General features: G+C 37.7%; 1 protein-coding gene across 1 annotated transcript in view; it reads left to right on the forward strand.

The window, feature by feature from the left end:
* Positions 1–18,211, forward strand: part of nkain2 (sodium/potassium transporting ATPase interacting 2) — a 197,520-nt gene that overhangs the window by 165,647 nt on the left and 13,662 nt on the right. The window contains exon 5 of the mRNA XM_058379790.1: positions 13,321–13,381. Within this exon, the coding sequence (XP_058235773.1) occupies positions 13,321–13,381 (61 nt within the window). The remainder of the gene's footprint in view (positions 1–13,320; positions 13,382–18,211) is intronic.

Consider the following 18,211-nt stretch of genomic DNA (forward strand, 5'->3'; position numbering starts at 1 on the left):
TATGTGAATGGATTTCCATTTTATCTGGACATTGTCACAAAGCAGCTTGTTAACATAGCTCAATGATGTAGTATTATGGATGCTGTATTAGAGCATCCTGCCCCTGGACATCACCTCCTAAACCAGGAAGTGATGAAATGTATGAATGACACTTCTGAAATTAGTTTGATTTTTTAAAATGGGATATTTACAAAAAAAAAAAAGAGAGAAGGCAAAAATGATCAATGTTGTTAGAAGTAAGTATATAAATTTTTCGGAAAATATTTTTGGCTCCCGTTACTTTCTTGCCCTGGTGCAAAATTAAAGAAAGAAACTTCAGACAACAAACATGTCTTGGCAAATCAACAACATTGGATGTGAAGCAGAAAAACTGTGTACAATTAGATTTTCCACTGAACTATTCCTTTAAATAGCACTGAAGTTACACATTTCTGTTATTTGAAAAGTAATCAAAGAAAAAAAAAAGCAATCAAAAAAAAAGTAATCAAATCAGTCGAACGTGTGCAGTAAGTTTCAAAAGTGGGAACTTCTCATCCTCGGATATTTCATCAGATATGAAAACCTGATGCAAAATATTATTCACATGATATTTGTTATTCGGGAATACGTTATTTAAAATGGAGACCAGTCCTGATATGAAATTAAAACCGATCTGAATATGAATCTGTTCGCACCATTTTCAAATCGTTGCATCACCACATACACAGAATTTGCACAAACAAAATGTTGTGGCTCTTTTGACTAAAAGACAACAGGAGCTCAGGATCTGAGAAAGTAGTCAAAGGTGGCCTGTTACCCTGATTCAAAAAGTGAAACAAGCAAACAAGAGAATGGGTTTTTTGCTCTGAGCCGTGAATGGCCTTGCTTGCTCTAATGCACTTCTTCTAATTCAGATGAAGAGCTGGCTCAGGGAGCTCCACTGCTGAAAATTGGTTTCCGCTAGCAGGGTCGAGAAGAGCGCAGGTTAATTTCAATTAGACCAGAAAAGGGCTCTTTGCAACGACTACGCTCGAGTCATTTAGCAATAATGTCTCTGCAGGTGTCACTGAAACGTTCAAACAGTCGATGGAATGTCGAAACTGATCCATCATCAGTTTCTTTATTTGGTTAACCTTGTCTTTCTGGAGTCAGTGATTATTAGGTATTGCTTGCATGAAGTGTCTGGTTGTCTCTTTTTAATATGCTACAATAGCATGAGGAAAACAGTACACTTCCACCACCATGCTTCACTTGAGCAATGGTGCTGTAAGCAGTGTTGGATTCCACATTTACGGCAATTGGCAGACACCCTTATCCAGAGTGACTTCCATTTTTAACTGAGCACCTGAGGGTTAAGGGCCTTGCTCAGGGGTCCAGCAGTGGCAGCTTGGTGGAGCTAGGATTCGAACTCACAATCTGAGCCACTACCACATCCCCGCATGGATTCCTGCCATATATTGGCCATCAGACTTTCCTTTGCCGTTTCTTTCTCATGACTCACCACATCCATAAAGCCTGGCATTAGAGAATATTAGGGCTGTGATTATCCAGGGAAAGGCTTCTCCCATATGAGATATAGATCTTTCCAGCTCCTTCAGAGTTCAGGCGCCTCGGTTGCTTTTCTGGCTAAAGCCCTCTTACTTGTCACTTGTGTGTTTTTTTCAATAATACATATAACAATGCTCTGTGGGATGTTCAAATTTTGGGATATTTCTTTATAACTGAACTTATTTTAGACATATTTTAGACATTTCTCTGACAGACTAGACTGTGGAGTTTGAATCGTGCTCTTATTTGGTTGTGAGTTTCATCTCCTCTTCTTGTTGTTTTGTGTTAGGCCATCAATCACAAGGCAAGTAGCTAGCTACCTGTTTTAAGCACCATTTGTTTGTTTAGCTTCTGTTTGATGCCTGTGTATTTGTCAAGCCTATCCTATCCTATCCTATCCTATCCTATCCTTACATATTCTATCCTATCCTATCCTTACATATTCTATCCTATCCTATCCTATCCTATCCTTACATATTCTATCCTATCCTATCCTATCCTATCCTTACATATTCTATCCTATCCTATCCTATCCTATCCTATCCTTACATATCCTATCCTATCCTATCCTTACATATTCTATCCTATCCTATCCTATCCTATCCTATCCTATCCTTACATATTCTATCCTATCCTATCCTATCCTATCCTATCCTATCCTATCCTATCCTATCCTAACATATTCTATCCTATCCTATCCTATCCTTACATATTCTATCCTATCCTATCCTATCCTATCCTATCCTATCCTATCCTTACCTATCCTATCCTATCCTATCCTATCCTATCCTATCCTATCCTATCCTATCCTATCCTTACATATCCTATCCTAACCTATCCTGTCCTATCCTATCCTATCCTATCCTATCCTATTCTATCCTTACATATCCTAACCTAACCTAACCTATCCTATCCTATCCTATCCTATCCTATCCTATCCTATCCTATCCTAACCTAACCTAACCTATTCTATCCTATCCTAACCTATCCTATCCTATCCTATCCTATCCTATCCTATCCTATCCTATCCTATCCTTACATATCCTATCCTATCCTATCCTATCCTATACCTATCCTATTCTATCCTTACATATCCTATCCTATCCTATCCTATCCTATCCTATCCTATCCTATTCTATCCTTACATATCCTATCCTATCCTATCCTAACCTATCCTATCCTATCCTATCCTATCCTATTCTATCCTTACATATCCTATCCTATCCTATCCTATCCTATCCTATCCTATCCTATCCTATTCTATCCTTACATATCCTATCCTATCCTATCCTATCCTATCCTATCCTATCCTATCCTTACATATCCTATCCTATCCTAACCTATTCTATCCTATTCTATCCTTACATATCCTATCCTATTCTATCCTTACATATCCTATCCTATCCTAACCTAACCTAACCTAACCTAACCTAACCTAACCTATTCTATCCTTACCTATCCTATCCTATCCTAACCTATCCTATCCTATCCTATCCTATCCTATCCTATCCTATCCTATCCTAACCTTTACCTATCCTATCCTATCCTAACCTAACCTAACCTAACCTAACCTAACCTATCCTATTCTATCCTTACATATCCTATCCTATCCTAACCTAACCTATCCTATCCTGTCCTGTCCTGTCCTGTCCTGTCCTATCCTATCCTATCCTATCCTATCCTAACCTAACCTAACCTATTCTATCGTATTCTATCCTTACATATTCTATCCTATCCTATCCGATCCTATCCATTCCTATCCTATCCTAACCTAACCTATCCTATCCTATCCTGTCCTGTCCTGTCCTGTCCTGTCCTGTCCTGTCCTGTCCTATCCTATCCTATCCTATCCTATCCTAACCTAACCTAACCTAACCTAACCTAACCTATCCTATTCTATCCTAACCTAACCTAACCTATCCTATCCTGTCCTATCCTATCCTATCCTATCCTAACCTAACCTATTCTATCGTATTCTATCCTTACATATCCTATCCTATCCTATCCTATCCTATCCTATCCTAACCTAACCTATCCTATTCTATCCTTACATATCCTATCCTATCCTAACCTAACCTAACCTATCCTATCCTGTCCTGTCCTGTCCTGTCCTATCCTATCCTATCCTATCCTATCCTAACCTAACCTATTCTATCGTATTCTATCCTTACATATCCTATCCTATCCTATCCATTCCTATCCTATCCTATCCTATCCTATCCTATCCTATCCGATCCTTACATATTCTATCCTCTCCTATCCTATCCTATCCATTCCTATCCTATCCTATCCTATCCTATCCTATCCTATCCTATCCTATCCGATCCTTACATATCCTATCCTATCCTATCCTATCCTATCCTATCCATTCCTATCCTATCCTATTCTATCCTTACATATCCTATCCTATCCTAACCTAACCTATCCTATCCTGTCCTGTCCTGTCCTATCCTATCCTATCCTAACCTAACCTAACCTAACCTAACCTATTCTATCCTATCCTATCCTATCCTATCCTATCCTATCCTAACCTAACCTATCCTATTCTATCCTTACATATCCTATCCTAACCTATCCTATCCTATCCTATCCTATCCTATCCTAACCTAACCTAACCTATCCTATCCTATCCTATCCTATCCTAACCTAACCTATTCTATCCTATCCTATCCTATCCTAACCTAACCTATTCTATCCTATTCTATCCTTACATATCCTATCCTATCCTATCCTATCCTATCCTATCCTATCCTAACCTAACCTATCCTATTCTATCCTTACATATCCTATCCTAACCTATCCTATCCTATTCTATCCTTACATATCCTATCCTAACCTATCCTATCCTATCCTGTCCTGTCCTGTCCTATCCTATCCTATCCTATCCTAACCTAACCTATCCTATCCTATTCTATCCTTACATATCCTATCCTATCCTATCCTATCCTATCCTATCCTATCCTATCCTATCCTATCCTTACATATTCTATCCTATCCTATCCTATCCATTCCTATCCTATCCTATCCTATCCTATCCTATCCTATCCTATCCTATCCTATCCTATCCTATCCATTCCTATCCTATCCTATCCTATCCTATCCTATCCTATCCTATCCTATCCTATCCTATCCATTCCTATCCTATCCTATCCTATCCTATCCTATCCTTACATATTCTATCCTCTCCTCTCCTATCCTATCCTATCCTATCCTATCCTATCCTATCCGATCCTTACATATTCTATCCTCTCCTATCCTATCCTATCTTATCCTATCCTATCCTATCCTATCCTATCCTATCCTATCCTATCCATTCCTATCCATTTTCAGTAATACATTTATTTATAATGAGATCATGTGACTCTTTTCAGGTATTTATGTGACTTCTAATGATGACACCACAACTAAGGGCCTCTACATTTTATGAAATTGTTACTGAGTTATGAAATTACAACTATGGTTTTATTTATTGAAGTACTTCTGCAAGCTATATTGATTTTTAGTTCCCTTCAGTATTATGGGGTATTTTGTGTAGATTCTTGACAATTTAGTGAATTTTAGCTCCAGGTTGTGTTAATGTGGAACAGTTCAAAGGGTGTGAATACTTATGCATGTCACTGTAAGACTACTGAAATAAAATCAGTCATTTAGCCAGCCTTTAAATAAATAAATATAAATTATTAATATGTATAATTATTTATTTATATTTTGTATAAATAGATAAATATAAATATATTTAATTGTGAATGATAATGAATAATATTTTTTTAAAGGAAAAGAAAGAAAGAAAGAAAGAAAGAAAGAAAGAAAAAGAAAAAAAGAAAACTGCTATTTTGTTAGTACATTTAAAGTAGTTAGTGATTCAGTAATGGGCTAAAGTGCTTTGCTATTCCAGAGCTTAGTATGTTTTATGAAGTGCTCATGCTAAAACATTTTTACTGAGTGCTAGTAGCATTTATAATCAATAGTGTGGGTCACGTAGTGTAATAACAAGAAAACAGTCACCTGTACTTTGGAGCTTGTGAAGTGTGTGGACTTTACAGCTGGTGGCATGTAAATCAGTACAGCAGAGGAGTGTGTGAGCGCCAGGAAGCCCAGACTGATCAGACTGGACCAAACAGTCAAGGACATAGAAGACGACTCAGGCAGTCAGACATGTGCAAAGTGAAAGAAACGCTAGGAGAAAAAAAATGTATAAGCATCATTATTTGCTAAATGGGTTTCAATAAATAGCATAAAAATGAATAAAATCTCTTGCTGATCATTTAAAAGTACTTAAAAGCTCACCAAACAGGATATTTTCCAACACAGTACAGACCTTACTGTCTATATTTGTCTGAAATAGCGGTAGGAGGCATTCCCATTAGTGATATGGGACACAGCCAATCCTTAAGTGGTCGGACACCACCTGTGAGCCATTTGTGCTCAGAGCCTTGGGAAAGCCATTTGTTTGTCCTTTTTCTTTAGGTTTCTAAAAAGACATTGAAACGAGAGAATCGATTATTTAGGAGAAGAAGTGCAGCCATATGGGAAATCATCTGCAGGGATTTATAGAAATGTTTCATATTTATCATCATTAGACATCGTTTCAAGCTTTGTTTGGCTCTAACTTTTGTAAAGCGGCTTCAGTATTTTTACAGGAAAGCCAGAGTGTGACGATATGTCAAAAATTCAGCATATTAAAAGAGTTATGTGATATTAAGAGCAGGATCATTTTTTAATTTATTATTTGTTTTATTTTAATAAATAATAATATTTATTTATTAAATAATAATTAATCGACAAATAAATACATTTTGTTTGTTTATCTTAAAGAGCAAACATACGAGGGGGAAATGGAACAACCCTGAATTTAACTCTAAATCATTTTAAATGACAAAAAAACAAGATTTAACACTGTAAAATATTTTTATTAACATTTTAAATGTAATATATATTTCTATTTATTTATTTAAATGTATTGTTTTTTTTTATGTGATTCATATTTATTTATTTATTTATTTTATTTTTGTCTAATTCATTTTTGTACTAATACTTGCTCTGCAACATATATGGCATTTACATCCCCGTGAACCTAGACTGACAAACTGTCAAAACATTAAACTCTGATAGCTGTGCTACAAAAATTGTTCTCAGAAAAAATAAATAAATAACTTTATGATGCATATTAATTATGCCTCTCCCACAGCATTAAGATATGGGCTGAAGTTACATAATCCATGGTCACGACTTTGGCATTCGTTTGGTATTCATGGCCACTGATATTAAAAGGAAAATCCTTTCAGAATTTGTGGCTTCATTTTTATTTGTTAGGCATTTCAATTTCCACTGGCCGTCACTCTGAAGCGTTATTTATTAATTGAGAGTGGAGATTCTTTTCTGCAGTACTCATCACGATCGAGTAAATACAACATGCAGATGTATGTGTTGCCCATCAGTTTATTAGCAAGACGCATTACCGCTGTATACAATCAAATACGTTTAATTAGCTGGACGGAATGAGCTAAGTGTGCTAGTGACTGCTGCGAAGCCTTTTTTAGACTATAGCACGCCACTGTTATTTCTAATGTGCTTTTAATTCTGCTATTGCAGTTAAGCGTGTCGAGCCAGAAAGAAGACGCAGGCCACACAACAAGGGCTATGATATAAGATAAGGCACAAAAAGACTCAAACAGATGCTAGGTTTTGTCAACAGAACAGGTTTTATACAAGAATTTGAGTACATTTTGTCTAAGAAATCTGTGAGAATGACCCAAATTTGTACATTAACTGTATTCTCAATTTAGTCCTCTCTTCAACAAGACTCAAATGTGCGCAATTATATCCTGTCTGTTATTAGTGCTTCTCTGCCTGAAATAGAATCAGACTCAACCAAAGCCATTTCCTGTTTCACTTTCCCGCATCCTTTACTATTCTCCCATTCGACAAATGAACTTTCTCACAAGATAAATTTTATGTGCGCTCATTCTCATTCAAGTCTAAGCATTGTTAAATGAATCTGTTCCCCAGTGTTAAACCAGGCAGTGATGTCATCGCCCCCTGAACGGTTAAAGATCAATATTAGGATTGTATTAAGTGGATATTCATGCTTAATCCTGGTGAGTACGAGGGATATTTGAAACTGTAGCAGCATTCTGGGTATATAACATACACCAGGTTAACATCACAGAGAAATTGAGATCTTTTCTATGTCACTAGGGCTACGATAAGTCAGAATCAGAATAGCTCATATATGCAATATACAGTTTATGTATACAAAGATGGAGAAATCCCAAGCCCAGGCTTCCAGGAAAAGCAGACTTCATCTCATTAGTTTATATATATATACTGTGTATATATATATACTGTGTGTATATATATATATATATATATATATATATATATATATATATATATATATATAGTTGACTGGTGACTATGTTGACTAGTAGTTGATTAAGTTCAATAACCAGAAATAATGAAGATAAATCCTGCATCCTTACTGGTATTTGTAAAACAAAACCCACTGCTAATCCCACCACCTGCTGCACTACACACATCAACCAAGGTTCCTTCTAGTTACCCTGTACAGATGAAGATTCAGCTATAAATAAAGATACAGTTATGTATACAGTTATTAAGATACAGATAGAGATACATCTATAGATACAATATACGGCTAATACAGCTATAGTTAATGATACAACTATAAATATCTACAGCTATATAAAGGTAAAGCTATACATACATCTTTAATTAATGATACAGCTCTAAATACTGCTATAGATAATCACACAGCTATAAATACTGCTGTTGATAAACATACAGCTATAAATACTGCTGTTGATAAAGATACAGCTATAAATACTGCTGTTGATAAAGATACAGCTATAAATACTGCTGTTGATAAAGATACAGCTATAAATACTGCTGTTGATAAAGATACAGCTATAAATACTGCTGTTGATAAAGATACAGCTATAAATACTGCTGTTGATAAAGATACAGCTATAAATACTGCTGTTGATAAAGATACAGCTATAAATACTGCTATAGATAATGACAGTTATAAATACAGCTATAAACATACAGCTATAAATACTGCTGTTGATAAAGATTCAGCTATAAATAATGATACAGCTATAAATACTGCTATAGATAAAGATACAGCTATAGATAATGATACAGCTATGAATACTACTATAGATAATGATACAGATATAGCTGGGGGCAGTGGTAGCTCAAGTGGTTAAGGCTCTGGGTCATTGACCAGAAGATCAGGGTTCAAGCCCCAGCACTGCCAAGCTGCTGCTTTTGGGCCCTTGAGCAAGGCCCCCAACCCACCCTGCTCCAGGGGTGCTGTATCATGGCTGACCCTGCGCTCTGACCCCAATCCCCAAGGATGGGATATGCGGAGAAATAATTTCACTGTGCAGTAATGTATATGTGACAAATAAAGTCTACTTAACAGCTTTCAGTAGATATAGATACAGCTGTAGATTGTGAATACTGCTATAGATAATGATACAGTTATAGATAAAGATAGAGCTATATAATACAGCTATAGATAATATAAGGCAGATATAGATAATGATACAGCTAGCTATAGATAATTATACAGCTATGAATACTGCTATAGATAATGATACAGTTATTGATAAAGATACAGCTATAGACAGCTTTATAGACACCGGTATAGATACAGCACAGTGGAACATTACAATAAGGAAATACGGAGGCTCCAAGGTAAAACATCTCTGTGCTATTCCACCTTCACTGTACAACTACCTCTGCACTCTGATTGCCACGACCCTGACACAAGCCCTGCGCCCACACACACTCAGACGTACAGTTTTATCAGTTTCTGCTGCACTCTCGGAGATGTCTGGGATTCTCCCGGATTCACTGCTTTAACTCACTCGCTGCCTCTTTTCCGAAGTAGGTTGGCATTTTGAAGATAAACATATTAAAGATTTAAGCCAGTAATCTGGACTGCAGACAGTAAAGAACGGACAGGTTTAAGCGTGTGATGCAAGCTTAAGATACTCACATTGAGATCAATCATTGCTCCTGGACTTAACCTCCATTATTTAGCATCTCCTCTACATGCATTATTCACACACATGAAATCTAATTTTAGTTTTCCATTAGGGAAAAGAGCGGCTGGGGGAACAGCTATATGGAACTGTGCGTTGCATTGTGTGTGTGTGTGTGTGTGTGTGTGTGTCTGTGTGTTACCTTTATGGTGACCTGCTCTGGTACATTTCCAGTCCACAAATTGGGTTCATATTCATATGAAACAATGAGAAGCTGATAATCCAGGTGTGTGTGTGTGTGTATACCATGCCCAAGCTATGGTCCTGTGTGAACAACACAATGTGTGTTTTCTTTGTGTTGTTAGTGCTGTGATGCCAGGCAGAGTGGGCACAGAGGGAAAAAGAGCAAGAGAGGAAAAGAGAGAGAGAGAGAAAGAGAGAGAGAGAGAGAGAGAGAGAAAGAAAGAGGAGCCAGCACATTATTTTGTGTAAATGAGGCCGAGACCTTGAGGTATTGCAGGAATCTTAAATCTGCGCTCGCTCCGATTTCCTGCCGCCCCGCATTTATCTAACAGCCGTGCTGGAAATGGAGTCCCAAAGTGTCGGCCATATGTGTAGTTAATTGAAGCACTCAGATGATAAGGGGTTGGAGGGTTAGAGACGCAGTCCCGTTTCCCCAGATGAAAGTAAATATGTAAACTGCACAGTAGCTTCGGATTAGCAGCATTGCTACATGTGTTTACTCCTTATGCTCTGTTTACTAATAGCAATAGTTCCCATTGATCCATGCTGTGTTTGGACAGATGCTTATACATCATGCTTTATTTCAGTGGTTTTCAATATTTATCCCAGTGACCCCTGTCTGTTTAGTCAGATTCAGGCATTGTATCACCTTTTTTTTTCTTTTCTTTTTGGTTTCTTGCATTTTTGCACTAATAGTAATTTTGTGAATAGTGATTTTTCTTCCTCGTGTCTGTATAATTTATGTCATAGGCTGCTGGGGGGATTCAGTATAACAGACTATAGGTCAGATTTCCCATCAACCCTTGATGCATCAAGGGCAGAGAACAGTGCAATCTGCCCTCTTCCACATCCCTGAGCTCACACATGCCCACGATTAGCTAGTGTCACTATGATTACAGGAGAGAAAGATTATGCCATCCCTCCTATACAAAGAGCCAGGATAGCTTGGCATCCTCCGGATTAGAGGATGATTTTGTTCATAGCATACTTTTGCCCCAGAGTTTGGAATTTAACCGCCACATTAACTCAGAACCTCAACTATTGCACTACTATTGGCACAGATATATTTTGCGCATGCTGGTAAATCCAAATAATCATAAATAATACAGATATAAGATACGGTGCACTATTACTGTACACACCTCATCATGTGCTTGACCTCCCGACTGCTTCTCCATATTTTCCTTAACTAAGTGAGACTTGCAGCACTGTAGTGTTTTCTTCCTGCTCTCTCTCTCTCTCTCTCTCTCTCTCTCTCTCTCTCTCTCTTTCTATCTCTTTGCATTATCTTCACTCCTTATCTTTAGTCCAGAACCAGCAGTTGCTCTGTTTTGATGCAAAGCTCCGGCTACATCACCACCTACTGTAAATTCTTCTCAGCGAGAAAACATGTTCTCTTCTCTCCATCACCTCTGATCTCTTTATCCAGCTCTGCTTTTCAACACCTCCCTCTGATCCCTAAATACCTCCCTGTAAACAAACACTTCTTTGATGCTTTATATGATCTTCATAAAACAGTTCAGTGTTAATCTTCCCCCTTAGCATGGATAAATAAAGCTGTCAGGAGTGTAACAAAGCCATTTAGAAGCCTGTATTTAGGGTGATTTTATTCACTTGGGGCTTCTTTTTATTTTCTAAAAAATTCCTCAGTGGTTTAATACTGCGTTTTTATTTAAACGTCACATCCATAACTCAAGAATGACCTTGGTTTTGCTTGAGATCTGTTAAATACAGAATACAAAGGGGTTTTCATGAATGAATGATACTTAAAGTGTTATATTACGTTATTACATGAATGCATATTTTTTATAAATGCATTCTATGAAATATTTTAAGAATAAAATTTCAAATTCGATTAAAAATAAAAATTCAGATCTATCACAATAAATTATACGCAATCATACACAGGGCAGCATGTAGTGAAATGCTTTATACTGTAAATAGCAGTGAAAGAAATATAATTATAAATGTTCATTTCATTAGAAAATCATTTTTCTTGTAAGTATCAGTATGTGATGTGAGTGGAATGATGAAACTTTATGCAAATTATTCATTAGTCATTTTCTGGGGGTGGGGCAATGCTTTCAGATCAGTTTCATCTGTTTAGGGTTTAACAGCAGCGTGCCTCATTAATCACGCTGGATATGAACAGATTTGTGTCTACGCACGTATGAACCAGTTCGAAATCTGAAATCTGGTATTCATAAAACATCCAGTAAAAATGTTGTCGAAAACGTTCTTATCCTTCTTGTGTTCCTGAGTGTGTATAAAATCACACATGAGTAGACTAATTAATGTAAACTTTAGTAAACCTTGATTGACTTCAAATCTTACAGCGCTGATGGTTTCCTGTGACCCAGTCTTTAAAACAGAAGATTTTCGCCTGTATTTTTACTTGTTCTACATCTTCTAAATGGTGCCATTACTAATTAATGGCCACAATCATCATAAATCAGTCCGGCCAGAAATAGCACTCCAAACATCAACGTTTATAAGACTTCAGACTTGAGAGCCTGAACTGATCGAACCCAAGACAAGCGTTACCAAAACACTTGATCTGTATACTGAAACATTTCAGAGTACAGGGCCTTAAAACCAACACAAAACAAGAAATATCAAAAAATAACCAGTCTATAATGCTCAAAATGACGTTAGATTCAAGTTCTGCAAAAGTATATGCAAATCAAGTTCAAAAGCCACGCCCACATTTTAGTATACAATCAGTTCAAATTTTTTTTAAATGTTTTATGAGCAAAATCTTAAATTTAACTCAGTGAAGTAAATAAAAGTAAATACACACTTTGGATTAAGCTACATGCCCAAACCCCAGCCACTGGATGCAGTGCCGGTCCCCAGCCCGGATAAAATGGTTGGGTTGCATCAGGAAGGGCATCCGGCGTAAAAGCTGTGCCAAGTTGTTGTGTCCGCTGTGGTGACCCCTCACACACAAGGGAGCGCCCGAAAGATCGACAACAATTTAGTACAGTTAACTTTTTACTTTAGTAGTAATTTTAAGAAAAATTTATTTGTTTTTGTGTAACGAATCACCGAATTGGTTTTCATCAAATTTACTGAACCCATGTTTTTTATTGTTTGTTTGTTTGTTTTTCAGTGTAGTCGTGAGTCAAAATAATTTCCTCTTCTTATTTTCAGGTTATTTACAAGCGATCGGCATTTTGAAATTTGTTGAATTCTGTTTGGTTTTCACACAAATTTATTAAAAAGAGTGAAAAATGAGGCTGATTGTTTGCAAATGTGTGAACCGTGTGAACGAATAAAATACAAATGTGTTAAGCAATAAAAAGTCAGATCCACAATAAACTGAGAAAGTGCTAGACTTTCGTGTTCATATAACATTTGGATATTATTTCTATACTATATAAGAGGTCACATGATCAGATATAAGCTTTGCGGAGGTCAAAGGTCACATCCGTTAGCCGCAACTGCAGCTCAGTGTTAATGAGATTCGCTAGCGTTCTTTGGAAAGCAGGTGCTGTTCTAACTGATGATTTTGTGTGTGTGTGTGTGTTTTCAGCTGGCTGGGTTCATCTATGCCTGTTACGTGGTGAAACTCATTTCAGAAGAAGAAGACAGCTGTAAGTATGAGTCTGAACCCAAGTTATTTGCTTTTGCATATCTTTTGTCCTTTTGTGTTTATTTTTTTTTGTTGTTGTTTATGTTGCTTTTTTTTAGGATAATGAGATTCAGTAGATACAGTATGGAGTTGCGTTTGAAGTGAATCCCCTGTGTAGTAGCCAGAAGACGCTTCTCCCAGCATGCATCACAGATAAAAGAAGTCCCATTTTTTCCGTCAAGGAGTGCGAGTGCACCCAAGCCTCGGCGTAGACATTTCTCTTAGCGCAGGATCTTTAGCCTAGTTTCAGTGACCCCGCGTGCATTTGGATTTAGACATCGGCTGGTTTAAAAGATTGCTTTTATCGATTGTATACTCCCGGCTCATGGGCGCTTGCTTTAAAGGGCGTGCGCGGGAAACAATCCCATTTGTTATATTCCGACGCTGTGCTGCACTCGCAGTGCCTTTAAGAGGCATGAATTATTCTCTTTAGCCGCCGTCCCATTTCACTCAGTCGAGCGAGCACAATAATTAGGACAGGGGTTTGTTTGGTGTTCCCCTGATTTTTAATTAATGTTTATGGCTTTGGGACATGGCTTTGTAACTCGTGTTTTTTTGCCGTGTCGGAAAAAGGTGGCTAGCAACGCGAGCATGTTAGATCAATCATTCTCAAGTCCAGCTCTGGGTGTTGTCTGGTCTTGTCTCTTACACATCAACAAGCAACACACACACATATATATAAAGAGAGAGAGAGAAAGATGCATAGGCTCCATTTAGCATCCTGACTAGCCTCTTTGTGCTATGCATTTTCCCTCGGTTGTTTTGTTTTATAATCAGAACCATTAAGTCCGTGTGTAATTAGGCACATCCGTATTTAGAGTGCTGCTCTCGCACTACAAACAGTGGAAACACTCCTGCAGCATATCTGTTGTGCTAGGATAAAAATAGACAGCGTGTATCCAGATTTTGAATATATCACAATGTTGATGCGAGTGAGTTTCCGTTACAGGGTGTACACACACCGCCAATACGTCATGTATCTAAATGTAGACGAATTTATGAATTATTAACACAAATGTACTATTATCAAGCATAAAATTGTCTTGATTTTTTTGGCAAGTAATTGCTGATTGAAAGTTTTTATTCATAAAGGTACTAAAGATTTCTTTATTTATTTGTTTGTTTGTTTGTTTATTTATTTTAATATTTAGTAACATGTCTAGCAATGTATTTATTTATTTATTTTAATATTTAGTAAAATGTCGAGCTGTTATGGTTTAATTCCATTCAGAATAATATAGAAAAATATATATAATTTTTTATTTAAAATTTATTTTCCCGTTTGGAAAAGAAAAAATTTCCTATTTAAAGAGAAACCAGACTCAAAACTGTGTCCATCCTCATCTGAGTGACACCTGATTATAAAATTATTTCAAAATAATTTCCCTTTTAGAACCGAACACAATATCATCAAGTGCAGTTGTGTAATCGGGAGCTTTTGAGCAGCTTATAAGTTTGAAGCGTCGTTTCTGAATTCATTACAACATGAATATGTATATATATATATATATATATATATATATATATATATATATAAAAGAAACCTTAATTAAAACTCTACCGCAGAAGAATTACAGATTGTTAAAAGAAAATAATTTGGTCTTATGAACTTCTGCATTGTTAATCTAACATCTACAAAGTTCATTTACTCTGAGTTGTAAATAAAACCTTTCCCTCTTGTACAAACAGACTGTAATTCAATCAGCACACATTAAGCCCGCTGCTGAATAATGGCAGGAATGGCTTCATCAGCCACGCCGAGACGTTCTGGGGAAATGTCCGTAATTGAAAATCTCTCCTCCCAATCAGTGCGAGTTTGTGTAGCACGAACGCGGCGTGTGCTGTGGAGTGATTAGAACTGTTGAGGGCATATTGGGAGGTTTGATTTCCTCTGCTAAGGACTGTCTCTCTGTACCTTTTTCCTTTTCCCTCTGAAATAATATTGTTGTAGAATCTGGGCGTCCCTCCTGCGAATGTGAAAGATATCGGCAGCTAATCAGGCAGCTGTATTGGCTTTTAGGTGTCTAATTAATATAGCATAATGAAGCACCTTTGCAGAGGTAATGAACGAGCGGCTTAAAACCGATCGACATGCTAACCACGTAATTATGGCAACCGCTGAGAGTAATGCGCCAAGGTCCAATTAAAGGAAAGATTGTGAAATAATTAAAATAATTCAAGCCTCAGAAAAAAAAAATACCTGTGAAATCGATGCAGAAGATAAGCAGGAAATGGCTCTCGGGTCGTTTTACACACGCATCCTCGCATCTGTAACAAAAGAATTAGGCCGCATGACTCAGTTGGGAATACGCAATCAGCTTTCCGGTATCATCCAGCTAGCATCCAACTAATGATTAGCATTGCGCTGTGCACAGTTTATAAATCCAGCACAGGGTGAGACAAATCAACAAGGTTCATAAAGCATGTGGGGAAACAAACGACATGGGCTTCGGTTTCCATCTAATTTCCCAAACCCTGCCTCCAAACCCATGATCCTCCACTTTAGAATCAGTCAATAGATCAGCTAGCCAGGAGGCGTTTAGCCATTTAGCAGGGTGGGAAATGAAAGGAGGTGTTGTAAGAGCATATTAGTATTTAGCCTCCCAGACGTAATACAGTATACGATAAGAACATACAAAAGAGGCTTTCCTCTACGCTCATTTCCACACCTCATTTCAGCTTCAATTGAACTGAACATTATGTCGTGTTATTCAATTCGCTCTGCTTTTTCTTCAGGCTCATTAAATATATTAGCGCTAATTTCAATTGGTGGGATAATGCAGCCATCGTGGAGCTGCCTGTCATAGTTAGGTGCTCTCTGGTAGCTTTTTTTTTTCAATCACCACTGTTCAGTGAACCGGCAAACCTTTTAAAGAGCCGAGCCATGTTGCCACCGAATCAGTACATTAGCAAATCATAAAGTAAAATAATTCTTGATTTGGGTTTTTACTTAATAAGTATTACTTCCGGAAAGTATCCAAAGTCACATTACTGTGGATGTGTGGTGAGTTTTTATTGTGTAGCATTGTTAAGGTTAGCATTGGAGCTCCTATATTGATGGTAGCTCAGTGGTTAAGATGTTGGACTAAGAGTGAAATGATTTTCTTCACATATCCCAGCTTGTTTAAAGTTTGGATCAGAGCACCATGGTACAGCCCTCCGGGAAGCAGAGAGGGTTAACAGTTTTGCTTGAACACCCAATGGTGGCATCTTGGAGGTGCTCGGGCTTGAATCCCAATTATCCAACCAACAACCCAAATCCTTAACCATTTGAGCTACCATTTCCTTATGATTGGAAGGTTATATGTTCAACACCACCAAGCTGCCATTGTTGGGGCCTTGAGCAAGGACCTTAACCTCAACAGCTCCAGAAGAAAAGAGATAAATGTAAGTCTCTCTGCATAAGGACATCTGCCAGACAGAGCTTTATCCTGATCAGGGTTCTGGTGGATCTGGTGCCTGTCTCGGGAACATGTGGGGTGAAAATATATGCTGGATGGGATGCCAGTCCATTTTAGTGCAGGACACTATGCACACACAAATTTAAACATGCATATGTCACACCGATGGGCAATTTAGAGTACTCAGTTCCCTGGAGAACCCTGAGGAAACATTCAGGCACTGATTCAGGCACAGGAAGAACCTGTAGAATTCCATTCAGGCAATAGAATGAATTCAGGATCGTATCAGAGGCCCTGCAACTTGCCTAGAAAAGACAAAGAATTATTAAGGATTTTATGTAGAGTTCTGGATATATCTTTGGGAGAACAACTAAAGGTTCTATGTAAAACCTTAAAACAGTTCCAGTACAGAAAAAAAACTTAATTGAAGTAGCCCATGAGAAGGCTGTTAAGAAATAAAAGTTCTTAAATGGTTCTACTGGCAGGGTGTATGATTCAATGAAGAAACTTGCACAAAAGATTTTTCTAGTGGAAAAAGGGTTATTTAGATTATAAAAAGGATATTTATTGCAGGAAACAGAGGTTCTTTTAAGAATCGTTTACCAGAAGGTTCTTTGGGGAACCAAAACTGGTTCTTCTGTTGTATCACTGCAAAATGCCCCTTTTTAAATCTTCTTGGCACATTTATTTTTAAGAATATACAGAAAGTAACCATGCAGAGAACCCTTGTGGAAAGCCTTGTGTTTGAGTGCACTGTTTCTGTAAAAAATGCACCATTATAGTTGGATCTTTGCAGCTCTTGTTGCGAACACCGATCAGACCATTAGGTCTAATTTCATAATGAGACCATTATGGTGTGGATTATGGGCTTTGTGGGTGTGTGTGTCTTCTCAAACCCAGCCATCAGAACACTAATAATCCTCAATCTGTGCTTCTTCTTCTGTTAGTGATGCTCAAGAGATCAGCTTAGCTAATTGTGCATCTTATCTTCTGCGTTCATTTGGAAAGCCGCTCTTGCCAGAACCACAATGGATCTTTATCACTCTTTACTACCTCTGTGTCTTTGCGGTAAAGGCTGAAACAGCTGGCCAGCTGCTGCTGCTACTGGCAGTCCATGGCTGTTGCTGTCAGTCTGTGCTATTTTAGGTCGTCTGCTACTCCAGAGGCAAGAGCTGCCACGGATATCACACCCTCACAGGCCTGCACAGGCTTCAGACACTGACCGGGATTATTACACACATGGATAGACACAGACACAAACACACACTATAACTCACTGACTCACTCAGGCACACATGCACACAGAGCCGGAGTGATAAAAGATTAAATGAAATAAAGAATAAAACACAACGGTGTGTGCTGTTATAGGAAAATCTTCATTGACCAGACGC

Source organism: Hemibagrus wyckioides, linkage group LG25, assembly GCF_019097595.1.
Source record: "Hemibagrus wyckioides isolate EC202008001 linkage group LG25, SWU_Hwy_1.0, whole genome shotgun sequence".
In the NCBI taxonomy this organism is placed as follows: Eukaryota; Metazoa; Chordata; class Actinopteri; order Siluriformes; family Bagridae; genus Hemibagrus; species Hemibagrus wyckioides.